The sequence below is a fragment of the Halichoeres trimaculatus genome, unplaced genomic scaffold (genome assembly GCF_033239565.1).
Source record: "Halichoeres trimaculatus isolate MK-OKI-2021-1 unplaced genomic scaffold, fHalTri1.1 fHalTri1_scaffold_24, whole genome shotgun sequence".
NCBI lineage: Eukaryota > Metazoa > Chordata > Actinopteri > Labriformes > Labridae > Halichoeres > Halichoeres trimaculatus.
The window spans coordinates 5,479,951-5,501,230 of record NW_027437202.1 but is presented as its reverse complement, the minus strand read 5'-3'; the positions used below and the strand labels follow the sequence as shown (position 1 = coordinate 5,501,230).

Below are 21,280 nucleotides of genomic sequence, written 5' to 3'. Positions count from 1 at the left end.
CCTCCTCCTCACCGTCTGATACACACTGTGACGCACGCTAATTCTCCTCAGACACATCTGTGCTCCCCTCAGCACCTCCATCAAATGAGTCTCAGAATAATTACAGTCAGATCTGGATCTTTCTCTGCTCCTCTGCTGGTTTTAGTGTCGTTAAGCTAGGCATGTTAATGTTTACGGCCTTGTAGCACAAAATTATGGGGTGCCGATAGCATCTCTCCACATTTAGCTCTGAAACATCACTTTTCTGCAGATTTAGAGAAATATTTGTGAAATATATTTGTCAAATATTTCAAAGAAATGTTGAATATTCTGTCTAATCTACAAAAATATTAAGCAAAGACTTCTAAATATTTAGCTAACATGCAAATTCACACTCCAGCCCGCCGGAAATAGTTTTGGGAAGTGATCCAGCCAAGCGAGATTTTGAGAAAATCAAACACAGTCGGCTAAACAGCCGTTAAAAAATAAACTAATTAAATCTACAACAAGACAAAACTTGAAGAAAATACAGATTTTAATTCTGTGAGGATGGATTCATTTAACTGCAAATGTGCTTAAATGAAATGCTACATATGACAAAAGTCATTATAAAATAACGGAACATGATCAGACAAGAAATATAAAGTCATGTAATTAAATTCAAGTATTCTTCATTTTATTCAAAATTGTGTATTTTTTGCAAATTTATTAAACTTTACAATTTGAGTAATTTTTTTTCAAATTTAAATCATTTTTTTGCATTTTTTCCATATTAGCAATTTTTTTTACAAATTGTTAAAATTTCTTTTTTTTTTTGCAAATTTAATTAAATTTTTTTAAATTTCATTTTTTTTTAAACAATTTGGTTGAATCTTTTTATTATTGCAAATTTGATTATTTCTTTCTAAATTTCCATTTTTTTTCATTTATTTATTTAATTTTTTCAACAATTTTTTTGTTTAACTTCTTTTATTTTTGCAAATTTATTAGATTTCAACTTTTTGAATATTTACAGACTTCCAAAATTTCCAAAATTTCCAAAAATTGTTGAAAAACATTGAAGAAGTCAAGCTTGACTTTCTAAAAATTGCTTCTTTATTTTGGTACTACCCGTTGGGCAGGAGTGTGAATTTGCAAATTAGCTAAATATTTTAAAAAAATCGTACCTTTAGATTAATTATCTTGACTTCATATTTAGAAATCCTATCAAAAATCTTGAAATCTTTGCTAAAGATTTTTAAATCTCTGATAAATTTTTAGCCTTAGCTAAGTATTAAGAATGAAACTATAAGTTTTGAAACATAGGTAAATATTTAACATTTAACATTAAGACATAACATTTGACAAATATATTTCACAATTATTTCTCTAAATCTGCAGGAAAAGTGATGTTTTAGAGCTAAATGTGGAGAAAATGGTATTTGTAGTGTGTGTAACTTTACAATCATGGCCCCATACAGAGTCAATACGAGCAATTTGCTCCCAGGAGTTGCTCGCCAAGTGTCGTCCTCTTGAAGCTATGAGAGGAGCTTCCTGGGTTTAAAAACTGAAGTCGCTCTGCGATTGTTATTTGAACAAACCACCCTCTCTTCACCCTCGCACTCCTCCTCCTCCATCCATCACCACAGAGAGTGCAGCGATCAATACCAATGCTTTATGCCTGATACGGGATACACCCCCAAGTAACGGCTCCAACGCCCCCCCTTTCTGGATCGATAAGCTCATCATAACACCAGAATCCAGGAGCGTGATCCAGGTCCATTTCATGCTGCGAGGAAACCTCTCTCATGAGCTTGTTTTTGAATGATTACGAGGAGCTGAAAGAGCTCTGGCTGAGTTATCCTAAAACACCACACTGTGTGTCATGTATCCTTTAAACCTGACATTTCAGAGGCTTCACTCTCCTCTGACGCTTACAGTGAAAACACACATGGAAGAATGAGAAGACGACACTTTGATGAGCCTGAAACAACAAGCAGACTTCATGGAAACTCATTGATTTTGTGACAGACTCTGCTTTCTGTGGAAGCAGCTCTGTGATGGATGCCTTCCAGGCGTGCAGCTTTATCAGCAGCAGCGAGCTCGGCTGTAATCTCTCCGCAGCAGAATACAGATTCAGCTGCTGTTACATCACCCTGTGATCGCGCAGAGCGAGCCGTGTCATATCAAACTGGGGCGGCCTTATCACATCAGTGTGCTTTACATTCTGGATGTGCAAAGTCAGCAGCTTTCAAGATGTTTGCACCAAGATCTAATAAAGGAATCTTCTTTCATTTGATGCAAAATGTGTGCAAAAGGTTTTTAATTCGTTTCTTCTGCAGCTGCAATCAGGAAAGTCTGCACCAGGGAAGTTAAAGCAGTTAATCTGAAGGTGTCCACACCCAGAAAACTCATTAAATCTTCAATCAGTGCCTCAGAGTTAAATGTGGGGTTTGGATTCAAAAGTTGATGGAAAAGAAACCTCACACACGCGTCTAATCATCCCAACAAAGCCGAAAAACCATAAAATCACCAAAGCTGAGTCTCCATCACCCCCAGGAGACAAATAAGAGCCGTGGTATGTCTGTTCAGCGAGGTATGTACGTGGCGAGCTGGTTTGGAAATCCCAAAATGACAGTGGGCGATGTTGACAGCGACGCTTGCAACTCGATCCTACCACCTAATCCTGACTGAATCCCTGAGGGTTCCTGTGAATGACCGTGTACCAGCGCGATGGAACACAAACACACACTTTGCCAGACCAAACAGAGCTGGGGCTGACGCTAACGCTCGCCGAGGAGCGATGGACTCAGTAATTGTATTGTACTGTTAATCCAGTCGAGTGGAGGGAATGTGAAATCATTAAGAGCAGGAATTTCGTGCTATATGTTGATCCATAGGAGGATTCTTCAGTCTAAAGGATGGGACAGGGATGTAAAGGTTGTTTCCGTGTAGTTTCAATGTGATCCAATTAAGCAGCCACAATAGCAGCCCCTGGAGAATTACTTTGTTTTCATTTCCATTACAGCTGTTCCTGCGTTTCATAATCCCTCCACAAACCCCTGTTGCTGCTGTTGTCGAGCAGGTTTTTTAATGTTTTGTTTTCCGCTCCCACTCACCTCTCTGTTTCTTGCTTCTCGGCCCACTCACGCCTTCCCTGACGCCCCGCAAAGCTTTCCGAGCATCGAGCAGCTCCTTCCGATACATCTTCAAACAGCAGAGTTCTGCCTCTCCATCGAGGTAACACTAAAAACACTGTGACTCCAGCTTCAACAGTCCCTCTCCTTCCTTTTCCATGACTTGCGATGGTTTCCTTCAGATCTGTCAGGCCTGGATAGTCGCTTAAAGATGGCCTCAGGATTTCACCCTCCTCAACCCATGACTGTCCTTCTCACCCTCTCCCCTGTCTTCCTGGACTTCAACAGCCAACTTCAGGAGTCTATTTCCAGTCTTGCATAGTACAACCCCTCCAGTAGTACAGTACTTTCCCTCTCTGCACCCCCTTCCCCCAGTTATAGCAGGAGATTAAACACATGCTGCACAACAACCTTTGCTGTCCTCTGCGGGTCACTCCGCTCAGGCCACGGGAGTTTAGAAACTCTAAGACAAGGGTCTGCAACCTGCAGCTCTTTGACTCCTTCGCAGTGGCTCCTTGTAGCTTAAAAAAATACTAAAATAAAGATTTTTTTTATTTTCCTAACAGAGGGTATTGATGATTAAAGACGGTGGCACTAAATAAAATCATAGGTTAACATTTTGTTGAGCTGAATCTTCATCCCATCTGTCAATAAAGCCTGCCACCGCTCTACTTCACCTCCTACAACATCAACAGCCCACCAACTTTCCATGCACCTGTGGCTAACCTCAAGTTTTACAGCCCTGGGAAGAAAACTACATCTACAAAAAGACTAATCTGGAAGAAAAACAGTTTTTCAAAATTCAATTATTCTTTCCAAACTTCTGCAAATGATTGAAAATTCTAATTTATCTAAAATTTTTGCAATTTCATTTAATTTCAAAATATGGGTAAAATTAAGAAACTATAAAGAGTTTTTTTTGCAGATTTTTGATATATTTTTTCAATATTGGAAAATATTTTTAATTTCAAAAAGTGGTTAAATTTTGAAACTAAAAAAAAGTTTTTTGAAGATTTTTGATTTTTTTTTCAATGTTTGCAAATTTCAACAATATTTTTTTCATTATTTTTAAAATGTTTAAAATTTTTAACATTTCAATAATTTTCTATTATCTTTTTTTAAACAACTTTTTTTTAAGTTTTATTTAATTTTTAAAAATTCAATAATTTTCTGTTATTTTTTCACATTTTTTAAAGTTTTATTTAATTTTTGAAAATTCAATTATTTTCTATTATAATTTTTTTTTACAATTTGTTTTGCAAATTTATTAGATTTCAACTTTTTGAAACATTTGCAGAATTGCAAAAATTCCAAAATCCCAATTTTTTTTTTGTTTTGCAAATTTTCGAAATAATATTTATTCTTTGAAATTGTTGCAGATGAGAAGAACAAATAAGATAAATAAAATAAGATAAGAATTAAAAAAAACAAAGACATCACATGTTTAATTTCAGAAAAAAGCTTCTTGTTCAGATAATTATTGTACATTAGATTTTAATAAAGTATAGATTTTTTACACACTCCTGAGTCTATACTCTGAAGATAAAGCAGATTTTGTGGCTTCTGAATGACTGTAATCAAGGTGAGCTGAGGCAAAGGCTCCTCTGAAAGTAAAGGTCGCAGACCCCTGGTCTAGAGCGGGGCAGACGTGTTGTAATCCTGGATTAATGATATGCTACAACTGCACATTCATTACAGGACAATGAGACAGCGACAGGGACAGCGGTGGAGGTGTGGGGCGTCTATTTCAGAGTGGTAGTGCTCATAAACCTTGGGGGTGGAGGTGTAAACGACGGCGTAGCCTTGGATGGGATGGATGAAAAGCTCAGGAGTGTGCGGCTAAATAAAAACAAGTCTTTACCCTGACGCTCTGCATGTGTGGGAGTCTTTAGATGAAATCCTTCCAACCGTCCTGTTTCTAATTTTCTGCATACTTCTCCCGTCTCTCCCCTCACTAGGTAACTCCTCAGGTTTAAAATGGAGCTTCTTCCTGTTCCTCTACACTGAGTCAAATCAAAAGTCAAACAGGGTGTCTTTGCTCATTTTCACTTTCTTTTTCACACCCTCACTCAATAGTCAGGGCCCGGCTTTTAAAATCTGGAAATAAAGTGGAGCACAAACTGTTTTCTGCTTTCCTCCACTGTCAATAAGAAGTCAGCATCCCCAGGTTGAAAACAACTCCTGGAAAAGTGCAACAAAGTGTTTTTTTATGGCTACCTGCGTCACAAAACAACAATCAGGGATTATAAAAGCGTCTTAAAATACCACAGGTGAGTGATGTGCCACTTTGTTTCCCCGCCTTTATACCCTGACAGTATGTTAATCAAAGCGCCGTGGGGTGACGTCAATAAAGCGGTCTAGACTTGTGACACAGCAGCACTCGTCTCTCTGGTTGGTCTCATCTCTGGAGGTGAAATCTTAAAGTGGCAGACCTGGATGTCAGCCTGACTCACGGCTCAAAAGCAGCCATTAAACTACAGATACACACACTCACACACACACACACTCTCCTCCCCTCCTCCCTCTTGTGTCTCTTTCATCACGCTGACCGTGATTGAGTGTGACAGCGCCGCGTCTTGACCGTGGCGATGCTATAATTATCTGTGATGTCTGCCGGTGCAATCGGAGAAGGGGGCCGGCGGCATCCACACATCACTAGAGCACGAGCCCACCGGCCAGCACGACACATACCGCGCCATAAATAACCACGAGGAGAGAAAGCAGGGAAAAGGAGAGAAACCAGGAGGAAAACATGTTACTTTGCTGTTTCTGACCTCGAGAGAATCAAACAATCCTCAAAACTGGCTCTATATCTCTCCTCTTCTCCTAAAAACTCAAAACACAGTTTTTAATCCTCCTCACTTCCTCCATTAAAAGATTTTGGTTGTTGCAGGGTTTAAGCAGAGCTTAACTTTCATGTTTCTGCATCTAGGTCAGGCCCTCGCAGGGTCAGCTCTGATGCACGTCAGGACACACAACTTCACCATGACACAAGCCAAAGCGTCACAAATCCAAGGGCAAACCCTGGCAGCACAAACTCTGACAACGCAGACGATAAACAGAAACAAACTCAGCCCAAACATTTCACAGGGATCAGAAACTGGTCTGAAGTTCAAAGGGAGGGTGCTGAGTGATCCGCCAGCTGGACCGTGCCTCCCAGCTCGCAGTGTGAGAGCTGGTGACATGTGAGCTCAGCCGTGGACTTTCTCTCCGGGCCAAGGCAACAACGCCGATCAGACCCACCCTGACGGTGATCTCACTGGGAATTGTTTTCTATATTTTACACACAGGCCTGTGTCGATCAGAGTGATGCAAACCGCTCAGCTGTATTTATAACTCTGATCAAGCTGAAACATCCACACATTTACATTTTTAATCCAGATTCCTCATGCTGACGGCTGATTTGTTACATTATTCTCCATCAGGAGATTGATGCGCTGAGAGTCTGGGAGACGTGTTAGATACAGAGATTATTTGGAAGATGGGACAGATGGGACTGCTACTAAAGCGTTTCACTGAGATGATTTATGTCTTTCATGCTTTGCTGTGCTCATTTATGTTGACAGTGCATATAGAGCCCTGATTGTAAAGTTGCACACAACATTTCTCCAAATTAAGCTCGAAAACATCACTTTTTTGCAGATTTAGAGAAATATTTGTGAAATAGATCCGCCAAATATTATTTATAAATGTTAAATGTTGAATGTTATGGATGAATGTCCTGCTTCAAAAAATTGAGCTACATTTAGTTTTCGGTCTAAATATTTATCTAAGATTTCATGTCCTAAGCAAAGACTCCTTAATTGTTAGCAAACATTCCTAAATCTTAAGCAAAGATTCCTAAATCGTTAGCGAAGGTTCCTAAATCATGAGCAAAGAGTCCTTAATTGTTAGCAAAGACTCCTAAATCTTAAACAAAGACTCCTTAATCTTAAGCAAAGATTCCTAAACTATCAGCAAAGATTCCTAAATCATAAACAAAGATTCCTTAATCGTAACCAAAGTTTCCTAAATCATAAGCAAAGTTTCCTAATCATTAGCAAAGTTTCCTAAACTCTAAGCAAAAAGTCCTCAATCTTAAGCAAAATTCCTAAATCTTTAGCAATGTTTCCTAAATCACAAGCAAAGATTCCTTAATTTTAACCAAAGAGTCCTAAACTTTAATTTAAGATTCTTTAATCATGAGGTTTGATTCCTAAATACACACACAGAGAAATGAAAGAGTGTCAAACACATGGTATGTTTAAGAAATTATTCAATAAAAGATGATTTCAGATTACAGAAATGGGGTTTGAAACAAAAGCGTGTCTAAGATTTTGGATAGACAAAGGGTCTATTTGTGATTTATGGATATTTAGTTATGTTTACCTTATTGTTGTTCATAAATCTAAAGGAAGCTGAGCAGAAGATGAGTTTGTAAAGAGTAGGTGAAATAAACAAAGGCTTCAGCCTTCATCTTTTCAGTCCTGTTTTGTTATTTGTTATTTGTTATGTCGATTTCTTTTCCCTTGTTTTGTGGCTGTAAACTGTTTGGCCTTAATGCAGAGACAGCATTAACTTAACATTTGTTCATTTTCACTTCATTGTGTTTATGAGTTCTTATGTTCAAAGCGACCTTAATAAACAAAACCATTGGACATGGGTAGAACTACCCAGCTCTACCACAGCCCACTGTTATGGGCAATATGTCACTTTTAATAGTATTATTATTATATCCACTGGAAATGTGTGATACCCTGTCAGAGAAAACATGTTTCTGTGTGCAGTAATCTGACTGTGAAGTACATATCCCTCCAATAAGAGCAATACTTTCTACTTGGTTTACACATTTTTTTTTGTACTATAGTGATTTTTTTGTATATTCTTTATTAAAACTGTTTCATATTCTTTATTTAAAGTGTTTTAAACTTTTTATATACCCTATTTAAATCTTTTATACCTATATCCTTTATATCTTCTGTCTTAGACTCTGAGAGAGCCCCGCACAAGATTTCCAATGTGTCTGGACTGTCAGTCCATCTCCACAGCCTCAGACTGTCTAATGGTTTGTTCGGTCTTGGCTAATTCCAGTTTCCTGAAATGCACCAGATGTAAAATCTTTGCAAACACAACAAACAGCTCCAAACGTCAGTTGTGCAGCGAATAGAAAGCGACGGCAGCTGCAACAAGACCCAGACTCCATTTACATTCAGGAGCTAATTTTAAGAGCAGACGAGGAAGGCCGGGTTACCGTCTAATGATCAGAACACACAGGCTGGATTTGTGCTGTTTAGTCTGGCTGCAACGCCATCATGTAACGTCTGAGCTGTCTTTACCTTCACCCAGGTCCATCACAGCCAACACGGCGCTGCAGCTCGCCTCTCCCAGCTTGTTGCTCGCCACGCACGCGTACAGCCCAGCATCACTGGTGTGGCAGTCCCGTATCCAGAGCCCGCCAGCGTCCTGGTTCTCAGAGGGAGGGAGGAGCTCATCGTTGTGGTACCAGGTGAGGACAGGTTTGGGGAACCCTGACACGGACACTCTCAGGCGGATGTCGCAGCCTGTACCCACCGCTGCTTTACGCAGTTTCCTGATGAAAACAGGCGGCCCTGGTTCTTCTTCTCCTTTCACCTCAGCGGCTGGCTGCTTGGAGACTCTGGGCCTCTTTGGGTTGGATCCAGGATGATCGGACATGTTTTCTCTCAGGGCTGTCCTCTCTGTAATTGATTTCAGTATCAAGATGAGGAGCAGTGATTGAAAGACTCCATCAGATGTCTCTGAGCTCTCTGAGGGTGTGTGACCTCAGCCTTTACGATGGGGACTGTAAAGAGAGGAAAACTCTTTGGACACTCTGAAGTAAAACAACCAGCTCAAGAGGAACTTTGTGCAAAGGATCAAAGAAAAGCTCAGCTCCAGGATTTGCTTCATATGCTAATTAAACATTCCACTAATATGCTGATGTGCAGGCTTTCTAAAAATAGACTTTCCTTGATAATACCGAGCTTACCTCACTCCTGCCTCCACAGCCGAAAAGAATCCCTTTGGACATCCCCGCAAAGTCCGAGTGAAGGTAACAGGATCCATTCAGCGAAATGTCTCATCTCAAATCATTTGTGTCTCTGCGTGTCCTTTAGCGAGAACTGGCGAGGTGTAAGTCCAGTGGAGATCATGTAGCATTAGCAGCCATGGCCGTGGTCCCTTTCAGCAGCTTTCACCCCGCTGAGGAGACACACACACACAGATCCTTTCTCCTAAATGTCAAACCACTTAGGCCTCCTCATGCGTCCGTCTCCAGAAACCAACTTTGACGACATTTAAAGAAACACACTTTAACCTCTCTGAGCTTGTCAGGGCTTCGACCAGCTCTCTGCTTCACCCCCAACTCCCTCAGGTTGGACGCGACAGCTGCACCACCACGGATAGGTCACATTTCTGTGGCTGCCATGTATGACCTGCACACACACACACACATAGACACTCACACACACTGAGACACACACTCCAAGCCCTTTAGATAATGTTATCAACCAAGATGTGTGTGTATGTGTGTGAGAGAGTGTCAGACAAGCAGAGACAGCGTGCATGTGACAGTTGGAGGTGCTATAAAAAGAACGCCTAAGAATAAAGTTGGGACTAAGTGATTCACGCAACTGCTGGGACGTGATATAACAAAACAATGTGTCATTATTATCATGCACATTTGATAATTAACTTTTCTGTCAAAGATATAAATATTTAAATACAATTAGTTATAAGAACTTTAACTTTCTCTTTTCCTTCATACACTTCAAGAAATTTCTTTAGTTTTAAAAAGTCTAAAGTTTTAAAGGTCTGAAGTTAAGAGAGTAGAAAAAGAGAAAAACTCACATTCACATCTTCAAATCTCAAAAGGTGATTGTGCTGCGTCCTTCAGACATCCAAGCCTGAAAGAAAACAAAAAATCTGTGACATAACATCTCTTTTAAAAGGTTAAAGCTGAGAAACTGTATTGAGAATTTGAATAAAAGAGTTCATGACGTAAGCCCATCATGTTTATGTAATTTTTTATATTATAAAGCTTCAAAAAAATGCACTTTATTGAGAAAAAAGAATAAATAATGGGTGTTTCCTAAAGCTTAACATCTTTAAATGTCTAAAAAATGGATTGGAGACGCACTAGTTTCCATAACGGTGCTTTATTCTGTCCAAAAGCGGTGTATTACTGCCCCCCTGTGGTTTACAGTAAGTACTGCACCTTCAGAAACAACAGTTCTTTCACATTTAATTACATAAAACATCAGCGAATTCACTTTTAACTTTCTCTTAGTTAATTTAAAATATTTCCAAGAAATTTATCGAGTTTCTTTGGATAGAAATTTGATAATTTTGTTGTGTTTTATCCTGAAAACTGGCGGTGGGCGGGCCTCGTCTTAGCTCTCGTAACGGAAGCATCAGAAACCAAAACATCGTCACAATTTCTTCAAAAGTTCAACCCAAATTATCCTTAAAGTAAGAATTTGTGGCGTAAATTATGATTTTTACCTTTTATAGTCGCTTTCACGAAGCCGAGCCGGGTGTTGACATCTCCGAAGTTCACGCAGGTGGGCTAATTGCGTAGCTCAATCAACTTCCGGTACACGTTTGAACAAAAATGAAAACAATACAATACAAAAACCTCACAAAAATAGCAAATAAATAAAAAGGACATCTATTTTTACCATTTAAGACTTTTTTTTTCAAATCAAAGTGGCATTTCTTCTGCGTAGAAGGAATTAAAAACACATTTGTGCAATCTCGTCCTGCAGTTACAACTTGTGGCCGCAGAGGCCGCTGTTTAGTGCCTTTCAATTTCCACGAAAACTATATTGACATCATGTTTAGGGGAAAAAACGCCTTAAAATCATTTAAAACTCCATATAATATGTTGTTGAAAGCGATTTAAATATCAATTAAAAACATTTTAAGTGTTTAAAGAACATAAATTATGAATTTTTGCAGAGAATTCACAAAATATTTGGTTAGTCCATGGCCTGCTTGTTCCCTTGCAGACATATTATTAAAAACAACAGACTCAAGGACTGTTAGATAAAGACAGCACAGGGAGGTACAGTAGAAAACAGGTGTCTGATACACATAATCCTCATACCACAGATGAAAACAAAAAAATAAGTATTATTTTTTATACTAGATGTTTTTAAATCATATATTAAAGCTCTGAAAGTGTTAGAAATTCAACCCTATTCTCACGTTTTCATGATGTTCTGTGAAAATGCAGCAAAATCTCCCAAGGTCACTCTTTGCTATCTTCCCTTTGTGTGTTGGCAACAAAATACTTTGCCTGCAGACTTCAGTCAGATAGCTGCAGAGTCAAACAGATATGTGTGAGAAAACAGAAAACCACAGCAGAGACTCAGTTCCCTGGAGCGACAGAACTGTGCAGTCATGGTGTCCTGCAAAGTCCACATCCTGGCCTTTTTGTTGGTGTTTCTGATACAAGCTGCGAGAGGAGATGAGCTCCCCAGGGAGGCGGTGCTGTCATGGTTCAGAGAGCGGGTTCTGGAGGGCCTGGATTTGGAGGAGGCTCCTGGAGTGAGTGTGCAAGATTCAGATGGAGGGGAAGAGGGAAGACGAGGGCCGCCGAGTGCTCTGAGGATCAGCAGGACGTCTACAGTGAGGATCAACCAGAAGAAGAGCCAGAGCCAGGAGACGACTCAAGTTATTGTTTTCCCAAGTTCTGGTGAGAAAATGATTTTAATTTCAGGGGTAAACTTCCCCAAAAGTGTGAATAAAGTATAAACTTTGAGCTGAAGCTTATATACAGAGAATGGTTTGTTGGCACTTGGCGCCCTCCTGTGGACAGAATATGATCCCTCATGTCTGTTCTGGGTCTTTTGTGTAAGTAAGAAGTGTTTTGTGATGAAAAATCTCCTTTCTCTTTAACCTCACTTTCCCAGACTCCTCCTGTGCCCCGTCAGACCCAGCCCCCAGAGAAACCACAAACAGCCACTTTATGTACCACTTTAAAGCCTCAGTGAACAGCCACGACACCCTGGTCGCTTCTGCCCACTTCTGGTTCTACGCAGGAGAAGAAGCTTCATCCAACTCCTCTGCTGAGCTCTTCATCCTCACCTCAGCTCAGGAGCTCCTTCAGGCAGCAGAATCTGCGCCCACAACAAGCTCCGATGGGTGGTTGACCTTTGACCTCAGTAAGAAGCTGCTGCTTTTTGTAGCCGAGGGGCCTTTTCTTCTGCAGGTGCGTTGTGCATCATGTGAGTGCCACGCTGATGAACCAGACAAGATGCCGTTCCTCCACCTTCAGACTCAGCCTCGTGGTCCAGTCCGCTCCCCTCGTCAGGCCCCTGTCACCATCCCCTGGTCTCCATCCGCCATCAACCTCCTCCAGAGGCCCTCGCAGGAGAGGCCCCAGCACAGCGACTGCCATAGAGCGGAGATCCAGATCAGCTTCCAGGAGCTGGGCTGGGACAGCTGGATCGTCCACCCTGAGGTGCTGACGTTCTACTACTGCCATGGCAACTGCTCGGCGTGGGATGGGACCAGCGCCATGCTGGGGATCACGCAGTGCTGTGCTCCAACGCCGGGGACGATGAGGTCACTGAGGATCACTACGACATCTGATGGGGGGTACTCATTCAAGTATGAGACTCTGCCTAACATCATCCCTGAGGAGTGTACTTGTATTTAAATTGTGCAGAATTAAAGGGCCAGTTACACAATTTAGCTTCCTGCTCTAAATAAGTGATTTAAGTGCTAAAAATGGGTGAACTTATCCTTTAAAACTTTGCGTCAAAGAAACAGTTTTCTAAGTTTTTGTCTCAAACGTGGAAGTAAACACTTGGATGTCTCCTTGCTTGTACAAAGTGTAACCAGCAGAGGGCAGTGTAATCCTACTTTTTGATGTTTTTAAACTGACTGAAATGTGCTGTTAGTTTAAACACAGTTGAGTTAAATCACAGGTAGCATGTTTAAGCATGACTCTTGATTTTTCTTTTTTAATAAACCAAGATTTGACTTTGAAAAACCAAAGAAAGTTTCTTTAAACCAGACTTTTCCAAACAATCACAGACAGAAAAAAGTGAGCCCAAAGACTGAAATGGAACGTTCAAATATATTTATTTACTCTGAAGAACAAAATAATCTCTACAGTTACAAAAACTACAAAACTTACAATAGAAAAAAAAGCATTGAAAAAGTACCATATTCGAAAAATGGAACGTCGTACCTTGCATGAAGTAGCAAACATGAACTTGAGATGATTACAAAAATACAGCATCGAACAGCTCTTTGGCGATCTGCAGTTTCGTTATTCCAGCCAAAGATCATAAAACCAAAGTACACCGAACACGGAGAACGATTGATCAAACGTCTCATGATGAACGAAGAGAGTGTGTGTGTGTGTTTACATGGCACTGGGCTGTGCGTCGGCAGCCAACTGTCATCCCCTCCTCAGCTGGGTCTTTTTCCTTGCTGCAGCACCCATGTTTCAGCTCAACGGAGGGGCAGTGGCGCACGTCAAGGATGGAAAATATGCCTCACTGGAGAAAAATGTAAATTCAAAAAGACAAGAAGGAATGTCTTTGTTGACGGTCGCCCAGGAGACAGATGTTTTCAGCTGTTTCACAAAAGAAAAAGTGATATTTCTTAAACTTTCTGCACTAACATTATGAATCATTTGTTTTGTACATTAATCAGGGAAGAAAAAAGGATTGTCTAACATCCAAGAGCCTAGTTTTCAGCAGTCATGTGAAACAGGTGGCGTTCAAGATGCCAACTCTTCCTTCTAATCTAGACAAAAAAGAAAAAATCAAGAGCTTTGGTGAAATAAAAAAAAAAGGTAAATAAATGAATTAACTGTAACCAAAAACGTTGATTCTTGGAAACCTCTTGGAACATTTCCGGTCGATAAAGAATTCAAGCATTTCCCAGGTAAACATTTTGGCCGATTTGAGCGAACATACAGGCTACAAAATCTGTCAGATATTTCTGAAACGGTGTGGTTTGTTGCTAATAAACACAGATAATCCCTAGTGTCGGATTTGTTTGACTTAAACATGAACGATGAACCAATCTAGCACAGGTTAAGCCACCCTTGTTGCACAAAAAAAGAAAGAATCTACTGCACGTGCTCGAGACACGACATCACCCGAGGCTGTGTTTGCTGAGCTCCTCTCTGCAGCCAACATGCGGGGACGTTTTATAAACAGAGAGCCACTCTTTTGAAGGAAGACAACAAAAGTAGACTTGGCCGGAGGAGTTTGAAGCTTTCCATAATCCACGCGAGGTCTGAAATGGAGGATTACAGCATGGCCACAAAAACAGAGTGGGCGTACAGGAGGAGGAATAAAAAAAAAAAAAAAAAGGGTGGAGTTGAAGGCACCGCCGAGGGTTTTTGGACGTCTGTCGGCGAGAACAAACTGGAGATGTGGCAGGCTTTCAAGTTTACAGTCGTAGAGATGAACCTCGGTCAGCTTTCACACTGACCCCTAATACTGAAAGGCACGTGTCTCTCATTCACACACACATTCACACACACACATGCTCTTGGTCTCCCTCAGTGGTCTGACTGCACTCCCATATGTGCTTCCCCCATGTGTTTAAGGCCAGTAGGAATGGAGGCGCAGACGTTTGAGGCAGGAAGCACGCTCAGGCATGTATTCCTGGGGGAGGAAGAGCACAACAAGAGGGATATTCAGCACGCTTGCTCACTTAAAACCTCAACTTTTAAAAAAGCTGCTTTGATGGTTGGGATGACGTTGTGCTGACTTGAGGTCAGGCCAGGAGCTACGAGTCCAGGGGTGAACAGAAACGTGTCACTTTGAGGAGATTTTAACTTCTAGCTGTAAAGTTAAGCCTTCAGAAATTCTGCAAGACATTCTGGATGATAAACTCAAGGAAACTTGGTTGTTTATGATGTTAGCGGGTTCACTCCAAGTTGCAAAACATGACTTATGGAAAAAAGTATTTTTACAGGCTGGCATGATTTTAATCTTCCAGATGTTTGACTGAAAATCTAGCACAAGATTTAACAATTATTCCAAGTTCTCCAAATGCTCACTTTAACGCTTTTTTGATCTGAAAAGTCTCTTAAGCCTCAAAACTCACCTTTCTCACTGGTCTCCCCCTTCTCCTGCGCAAAGTTGAGTCGGTTCTGCTCAGCGGCGGTCTCTGCAGCCGTGTTCACCTCAGGGCTGCTGCTCCGCGAAGGACTCCCCTCATCCGCCTGGTAGGCCAGATCCAGGTGCTGCTGCGCCAGCTTCAGGTGCCTCCTCAACCGCTCCAGCTCCCTGGACGACTGCGCCTCATCCCCGAAGCTCTCCCGTCCAGAATCCCCCATCGGCAGATCCCTCAGCTCGCCTTTCAGCTTCTCCTTCTTCATGGTGGCGTGGTACCCCGGCGGCGCCGTGGGGATGGAGCGCGACGAGGACGGGCGAGGGGCGCGTTGGGTCAGGGTGGCTCTCCTGCGGAAGGTGTCCCTGATGCCGCCGATGCCGAGGTGGATGATTTCGAAGATGGTGAGGAGGAGGCAGAGGAAGGAGACGACGTACATCACCAGGAGGAAGATGGTCTTCTCGGTGGGGCGGGAGACGAAGCAGTCGACGGTGTGCGGGCACGGTGAGCGGGTGCAGACGTACGAGGGGATCACCTCGAAGCCGTAGAGGATGTACTGACCGAAGAGGAAGGCGATCTCGAAGGAGGAGCGCCACAGCAGCTGGCACACGTAGACTTTCATGAGGCCGTCGCGCAGAATCCGCCGACGTCCATCGTGCTTCTTTTCTGTGGCTTCAGAAACAAAAACACATTTTATAACCTGCAGAAACTTCACAAAGAAAGATTATTAAACTCATTTCTTCCTACTTTTCTCCGTCTTGTCGGCCTTCTCTTGCTCGATCTCCTCAGCAATCATGGGGTCTTCCTCCCCGTTATCCTCGGCCTCCTCGTAGTCTCGCACAGCCCCTCTGTTGACGATCGGCATCCTCTTCTTGTGCTTCCTGACCGGCCTGTACTCGCTGTCCTCGCTCCTGGCGATCTTGTGCATGGCGAATCCCAGGTACATGATAGTGGGTGTTGTGATCAAGATCACCTAGAGGGAACAGAAACAAACTTTCTTAACTTTCAGGGGTGTGACGTGTGAGTGTGTCGCAGGAGGAATCTGTTTTACCTGAAAGATCCAGAATCTGACGTGTGAGAGCGGCGCGAACGCGTCGTAGCACACGTTCTCACACCCAGGCTGCTGCGTGTTGCAGACGAATTTACTCTGCTCATCGTAGTAGATCGTCTCGCCGCCGACTGCCGTCAGCACGATGCGGAAGATGATGAGAACGGTCAGCCAGACCTTCCCCACGAAGGTGGAGTGGTTGGAGATCTCATCCAGGAGGCGTGTGAGGAAGCTCCAGCTCATGTTGCCGAGGTGACCGGGGAGCTACAGCGGCTCTGGGAAGGAAAACACAGAAAGAGACGGAAAAGTTAAATCCTATTATACTTGTTTTTGTTGCTTTTGCTTTTTATAGCCCGCTGACCAACCACCGTATTGCAAACACATGGCCTTCTGCACAGATTTACTGTTTTTGTTTTTCTTGAGGTTACAGCTCGACAGAATGGAAGGAAAACTTTTCCCATCATTTACGGTAAAAACAAGACAAACAAATGAGAGTTTTAATCCAACATGTAGCCACTTCTTGCATCCTTGAAGTTGTACCTTTCTCACTCTGATCAAATGCAAGATAAAATCTCGCACGCAAGCGTTTTAGCGAAACCTCCACCGCAGCTCGGACAAATAAACATCCACATTCTTTGTTCTAATCAGACTCAGGTCTCTCACACATGCAGGTATCCTCCCTGATCCAGATTGTGGAGGCCTCGGCGACAGTTTTGCACCCCTTCATCCTCACACCTCCGCGCTATTCAGAGCCCGAGCTGCTTAATCAAACATCAAACATCAAAAAGCGCCGCTGACAAGTTGCAGCTAGCTGTGAGGAGACCTGCTGCGGCTCAGGAATTATGATACTAGAGAAGTCAATGGGGCTTAGGAATTTATTTCCTGCCTCTTTGCCAGGAATTATCCCTTTAAGTACTTTAAAACCGCTGCTTGATAATCTGGCGGCGACATGAGGAAAGGGACAGACGTTAGCTTTTTTTTTTTTTTTTAAAGCACCTGTTCTGTGGTTTAATTAATTTCTAAAAAGGTAATTTCTCCTCTGGGTTTCTTGAGCCGAAAACTTTTGACATCCTCCTCTTAACTCCATCTTTCAAAAGAAAAGGGTGTAACACAGATTACCAGAATTTCATGAGTCATTTCATCAGAGAAAGGCTTAGGCCATTACAAGCATCTTAAGGCATGTCTCCTCCGATCACAGCGTTATTGTCCTCCTTGTTCCTCCCTCCTCTCCAGGTTACTCATCCATTCCCCTCTCCATCCTGGCATCTTCTGACGCTTTGGTGAGGATGACTTGCCCGAGCCTGACCAGAAGAATGCCTCCCCCAAAAACCAGAGTCGTCATGGTGAAAGTTCAGAGGCTCGACAGCTTTAACCAAAACTATGATAACACGCTGGAAGGTGGCCTGTGCTGGCTGGATCCTGACGAGGAAATTATGGGGCCTGGAGGATTTTTTACCCCATCGAGTTGTTCTGATCAGGACAGAAGGGTTAACTTTGTGACCCTGACGCTGCAAGCGCAGAAAGGTGACATCTGTTTTACCAGAACGTGCAATTACTAACACTTAAAACACAAACAAACCAACAAGAAGCCTCAGGAGCTTGTTCCTGCCACGTTTCCTCCTGGCTTTAAAGTTTAAAACCTCTCCTTTTAAGCATCGTCTGACCCTGATATTCTGGTGCAGTTTTGAGGACACGACCCTTTTCACGCTGACCATAAAGCATCTTTCCAGAAGTGGAGAGTATTGCTGTCGTAAATCCTCAGTAGGCTGACCACGAATTGAAAGCTCATCTGAAGTTGGAGGATGTTTCCTGTGTTTAAACTCTTTTAACAGGTAGGAAAACACACCCTGAAACCTTTAAGGTGCTGGAAATCACTCTGGCGTTGTGGATAAATGAGGTTTTTGTCCTGAAGAAGGAGACAGACAAGTGTGAGCATGGTTTTGGAGGCTACACCAGCTTGATAAATCAGGGATGTATCGTTCAGCAGGTGTTGGAGGTCCAAAAAGAGGCGTATCTTCAGTTAAAGACACACAAAAAGAAGCAGCACATCACCAAATGCAGAGTTTAAGCTGCGCAAACTGGTTGTTTGGTGTCAAGTTAACGCAAACATTTCTGCACCAGCTTGCAAACAGTAGCTTATTTGCTTATGCGGGTTAAACCGAGCTCATCTGATTTAATGGCTTTGCTGCTCCGGGAGTCACTGGGCTGCAGGAGGAGATGGAGGGGGTTGGAGAGTTTTTTGGGCAGAGGATCTGGACAAAGCGAAGGCGAGTTCACATTCCTGCCTTAACCAAAAGCAGAAAGCCTGGATTTTAGGGTTCAGGGAGCAGACAGAGGGCACATGAAATCTCCATGCAGGAGGGGACAGCACCTCCAAAAGCTCACTCTGACTTTCCAAAAAGCATCCAAAGAGGAGCCAGAGGGTTTCAGAGCTGTTGAAGGCTATGAACACGCTTTGCTGACTCAGACTGAATTGTTTTGGAAATTGTGGCATTCCAGGAGGAAAACAAAGTGCTGCCAAACTTCAGTGGGGAAACAAAAATCCGGTGGATTAGAGGATGAAGCCGTCATTTGAAACAGTAACAGACACGATTAGGATGGAGGGGTGAAACTTACTCATTAGAAAAACAAAGGAAAATCAGGGAGTGTGTGGGGTGTGTGGATTTAGCTTTTCTGATGTGGTTTAAAGTTTAAAAATACCGTCAGATGAAGTTTAAAGCAGTGAGAGTTTGAAAACAGAGAGTTCCCCGAAGAGGAGCAGGTTATTTCGCCCTCCTTTCAACTTTCTGCGGAGGGAGACTGGATTTCGCAGCGACTCACCACTTTCCGGCACGCGCAGATCCAAAACTCCTTACGTGGAACCCACTTTGAGTGGATTCAGACTCGACCCTGCTCGTTAAATAAAATCCCAGACGACAAAAGAAGCAGAAGACAGGCTCCAAGAGGTTTAATGGACTCGTAGAGAGACACCGAGCCGTCTCAGGAAACTTCTGCCGTTAGCAAGCACCCACCTTCAGCACTCCAATCCGCGCGCGCGTCTTCTCGCCTCGCGCTTAATTGCTCAACCAGGTTTTCCTAATTAGCGCGCGCGCTCTCAGCGGCGTCTGCGTGCATCCGCGTCCGAGCCAGTCCTTCAGTGTGAACCCATTCAGCTCGCTTGACCCCATGTGTCGGCGAACAAGGGAAAGATTTCTGATTTCTGAATACTCCTCCTCCTCCTCTTCTGCACCTCCTCCACGTAACTTCAAAAAAAAAAAAAAAAAAAAAAAAAAAAAAGAGGAGGCCCTGAAACTTGAGCCTCGCGACACTGACTACTGTTCTGCCCTCGCGACAAAGGACAATGGAAATCCTATTAGGCGTTTTATATTATCATGATGCCATGTTAAACCTCTGCTGTCCGTGGGGAGTTTATAGGAATGATAAAAACACAATGAAGCCTCTGCTGAAACCTTATACCTGATTTTAAAGCACAGTCATGCTGCTTGGCTCCATAATGCAATAAAAACTAACATTTCTGACAATAAAATTATGAAAAAAGCACTTTATTCTTTTTAAAATGGTGAAAAAATACACATGAGGATGGGGAGTGAAACTTATGACAGTTAAGTTTCACTTTACAGGAATTGACATGTGTAGGCCTCAGGGTCAAAGGTGACAAACAAGCAGGAGAGGCCTCTTACATTGAAGTGTCACCAAGAGGTGATATTTGTGCAGCACTTCTATGTTTGAAGAATCTGTTTACATTCTTGCTGTTTTGATGCTAAAAAAGTACACTCTGTGCTATGAAACCATAATCAAATCATCCCCCTTCCACTTGAGGACCCCATGTTATCCTCTCAACCAGAGTTTGGCAGCTCACCGGCCTGACAGAGCACTGCGTGACTACAGCTTTTAGAAGACGGGGCCCACCATCCAAGATTTTAGTTGAGTCCGGCGTTCAGCAAAACAACAGATTTCTTGCTGTCATGCACGCTGCAGCTGTAGTGCTCCTGATCGAGCAGAGGACCTGAAAATGTTTGGAGGAGGCTGTGGGAAGTCGAGTCAGGCCAGATGTGTGCGCCGGGCCAAGTCGCCGTGGCTGCATCCCAGCTCCGCTCTCACACTAACCATCCTCCTCTGCTTTCTTCTTCTTGCCTCTCAAATCAGATCCAAGTGAGGCATGCACTCATTCACCTGCACCTTTGAAACCCCACAGACAAAAATAATTAAACTCTGGCACATCTCAAGTCTTTACTTTTCATTTTCACTCACTCCTTCTTCAAGGGATGATCTTTTTCTTTCTTTCTGCACCTGGTCAGCGCAGAAACTGATGGGTTAATGCAGCTGAAGGGTGTGACGAGCTGGAGAAAGGCCAAAAATTGATACCAGCATTATGCAATTTAAGCTGAAAGGGCAAAAGGGGGCGGGATAAGTCTCTTTAGGGGCTTTAAATTCCTTCCTCCCCTCCTGCGGTGATTCTATTAACTGCCTGGATGCAGAAAGGACACACTGAATTGAAGCACTTTTCATTTTTTGACTCAAATGTACACACATTGTTATGTTTAACTATCAGTCCCAATTGCTTATTTCCTCCCTTAACATAAAACTTTGAGACATGAATTCATGCCGCATAACTATTATGACTCATTGGATGTTTTAAGACTGAGTTTCTGGGCTCATTAATTTCGCCCCATAATGCGGTCCAAAAACTAAAGGATTCAATATTTCCTCACGAGAAGTTTACTCCAGGCAAGACGAATGAGGCGCTGAAAGAATATTTTGATCATAGGGGTCGGAAATTACCTATTTTTCTTTTAAACGTTTACCAAAAATACAAGAGAAAACAAACAGAGTGCATGTGGGATGGTAGGAATAAAGATGTGTGTGGAAAGCAGTACCAGATGCTGTAATTGATCCATAAAAGAGAGAAAAAGATGAAGAATCTGTGTTTATATACCTGCTACATGATGTTTTATTAGAGTTTTGATATTAAAAAGTTAAAGGTTTAACTTTTAGACCCTGTTTTGACCTTACATACTGTATCCATACTGCAAACTTTCAAGCTAAAATGTTG

General features: G+C 42.4%; 2 protein-coding genes across 3 annotated transcripts; one reads left to right on the top strand and one right to left on the bottom strand.

The window, feature by feature from the left end:
* The first annotated feature begins 11,442 nt into the window (after nt 1–11,442).
* On the top strand, nt 11,443–12,925 carry inha (inhibin subunit alpha). Its single transcript, XM_074664793.1, has 2 exons — nt 11,443–11,790; nt 12,008–12,925. Exons 1-2 carry the CDS (start codon nt 11,496–11,498, stop codon nt 12,754–12,756), a joined length of 1,044 nt encoding a protein of 347 aa, XP_074520894.1. The 5' UTR covers nt 11,443–11,495; the 3' UTR covers nt 12,757–12,925.
* A 263-nt stretch (nt 12,926–13,188) lies between these two features.
* On the bottom strand, nt 13,189–19,393 carry LOC141786125 (gap junction gamma-1 protein-like). Of its 2 annotated transcripts, none has more exons than XM_074664851.1 (5): nt 19,048–19,393; nt 16,231–16,502; nt 15,927–16,152; nt 15,174–15,851; nt 13,189–14,728 (listed from the first exon to the last, which is right to left on the bottom strand). In XM_074664851.1, exons 2-5 carry the CDS (start codon nt 16,468–16,470, stop codon nt 14,715–14,717), a joined length of 1,158 nt encoding a protein of 385 aa, XP_074520952.1. In that variant the 5' UTR covers nt 16,471–16,502; nt 19,048–19,393; the 3' UTR covers nt 13,189–14,714. The 2 variants fall into 2 exon arrangements, with proteins under 2 accessions (XP_074520952.1, XP_074520954.1); XM_074664853.1 differs by having other exon boundaries at nt 19,239–19,390.
* Nucleotides 19,394–21,280: the final 1,887 nt, after the last annotated feature.

Bases quoted from the DNA above. Each gene is read 5' to 3' on its own strand.
- inha (XM_074664793.1), top strand. From the start codon at position 11,496: ATGGTGTCCTGCAAAGTCCACATCCTGGCCTTTTTGTTGGTGTTTCTG. The intron at 11,791-12,007 runs GTGAGAAAATGA...TCACTTTCCCAG, and splicing joins TATTGTTTTCCCAAGTTCTG to ACTCCTCCTGTGCCCCGTCA.
- LOC141786125 (XM_074664851.1), bottom strand. From the start codon at position 16,470: ATGAGCTGGAGCTTCCTCACACGCCTCCTGGATGAGATCTCCAACCAC. The intron at 16,153-16,230 runs GTAAAACAGATT...TGTTCCCTCTAG, and splicing joins TCAGATTCTGGATCTTTCAG to GTGATCTTGATCACAACACC. The intron at 15,852-15,926 runs GTAGGAAGAAAT...TTGTTTCTGAAG, and splicing joins GGCCGACAAGACGGAGAAAA to CCACAGAAAAGAAGCACGAT.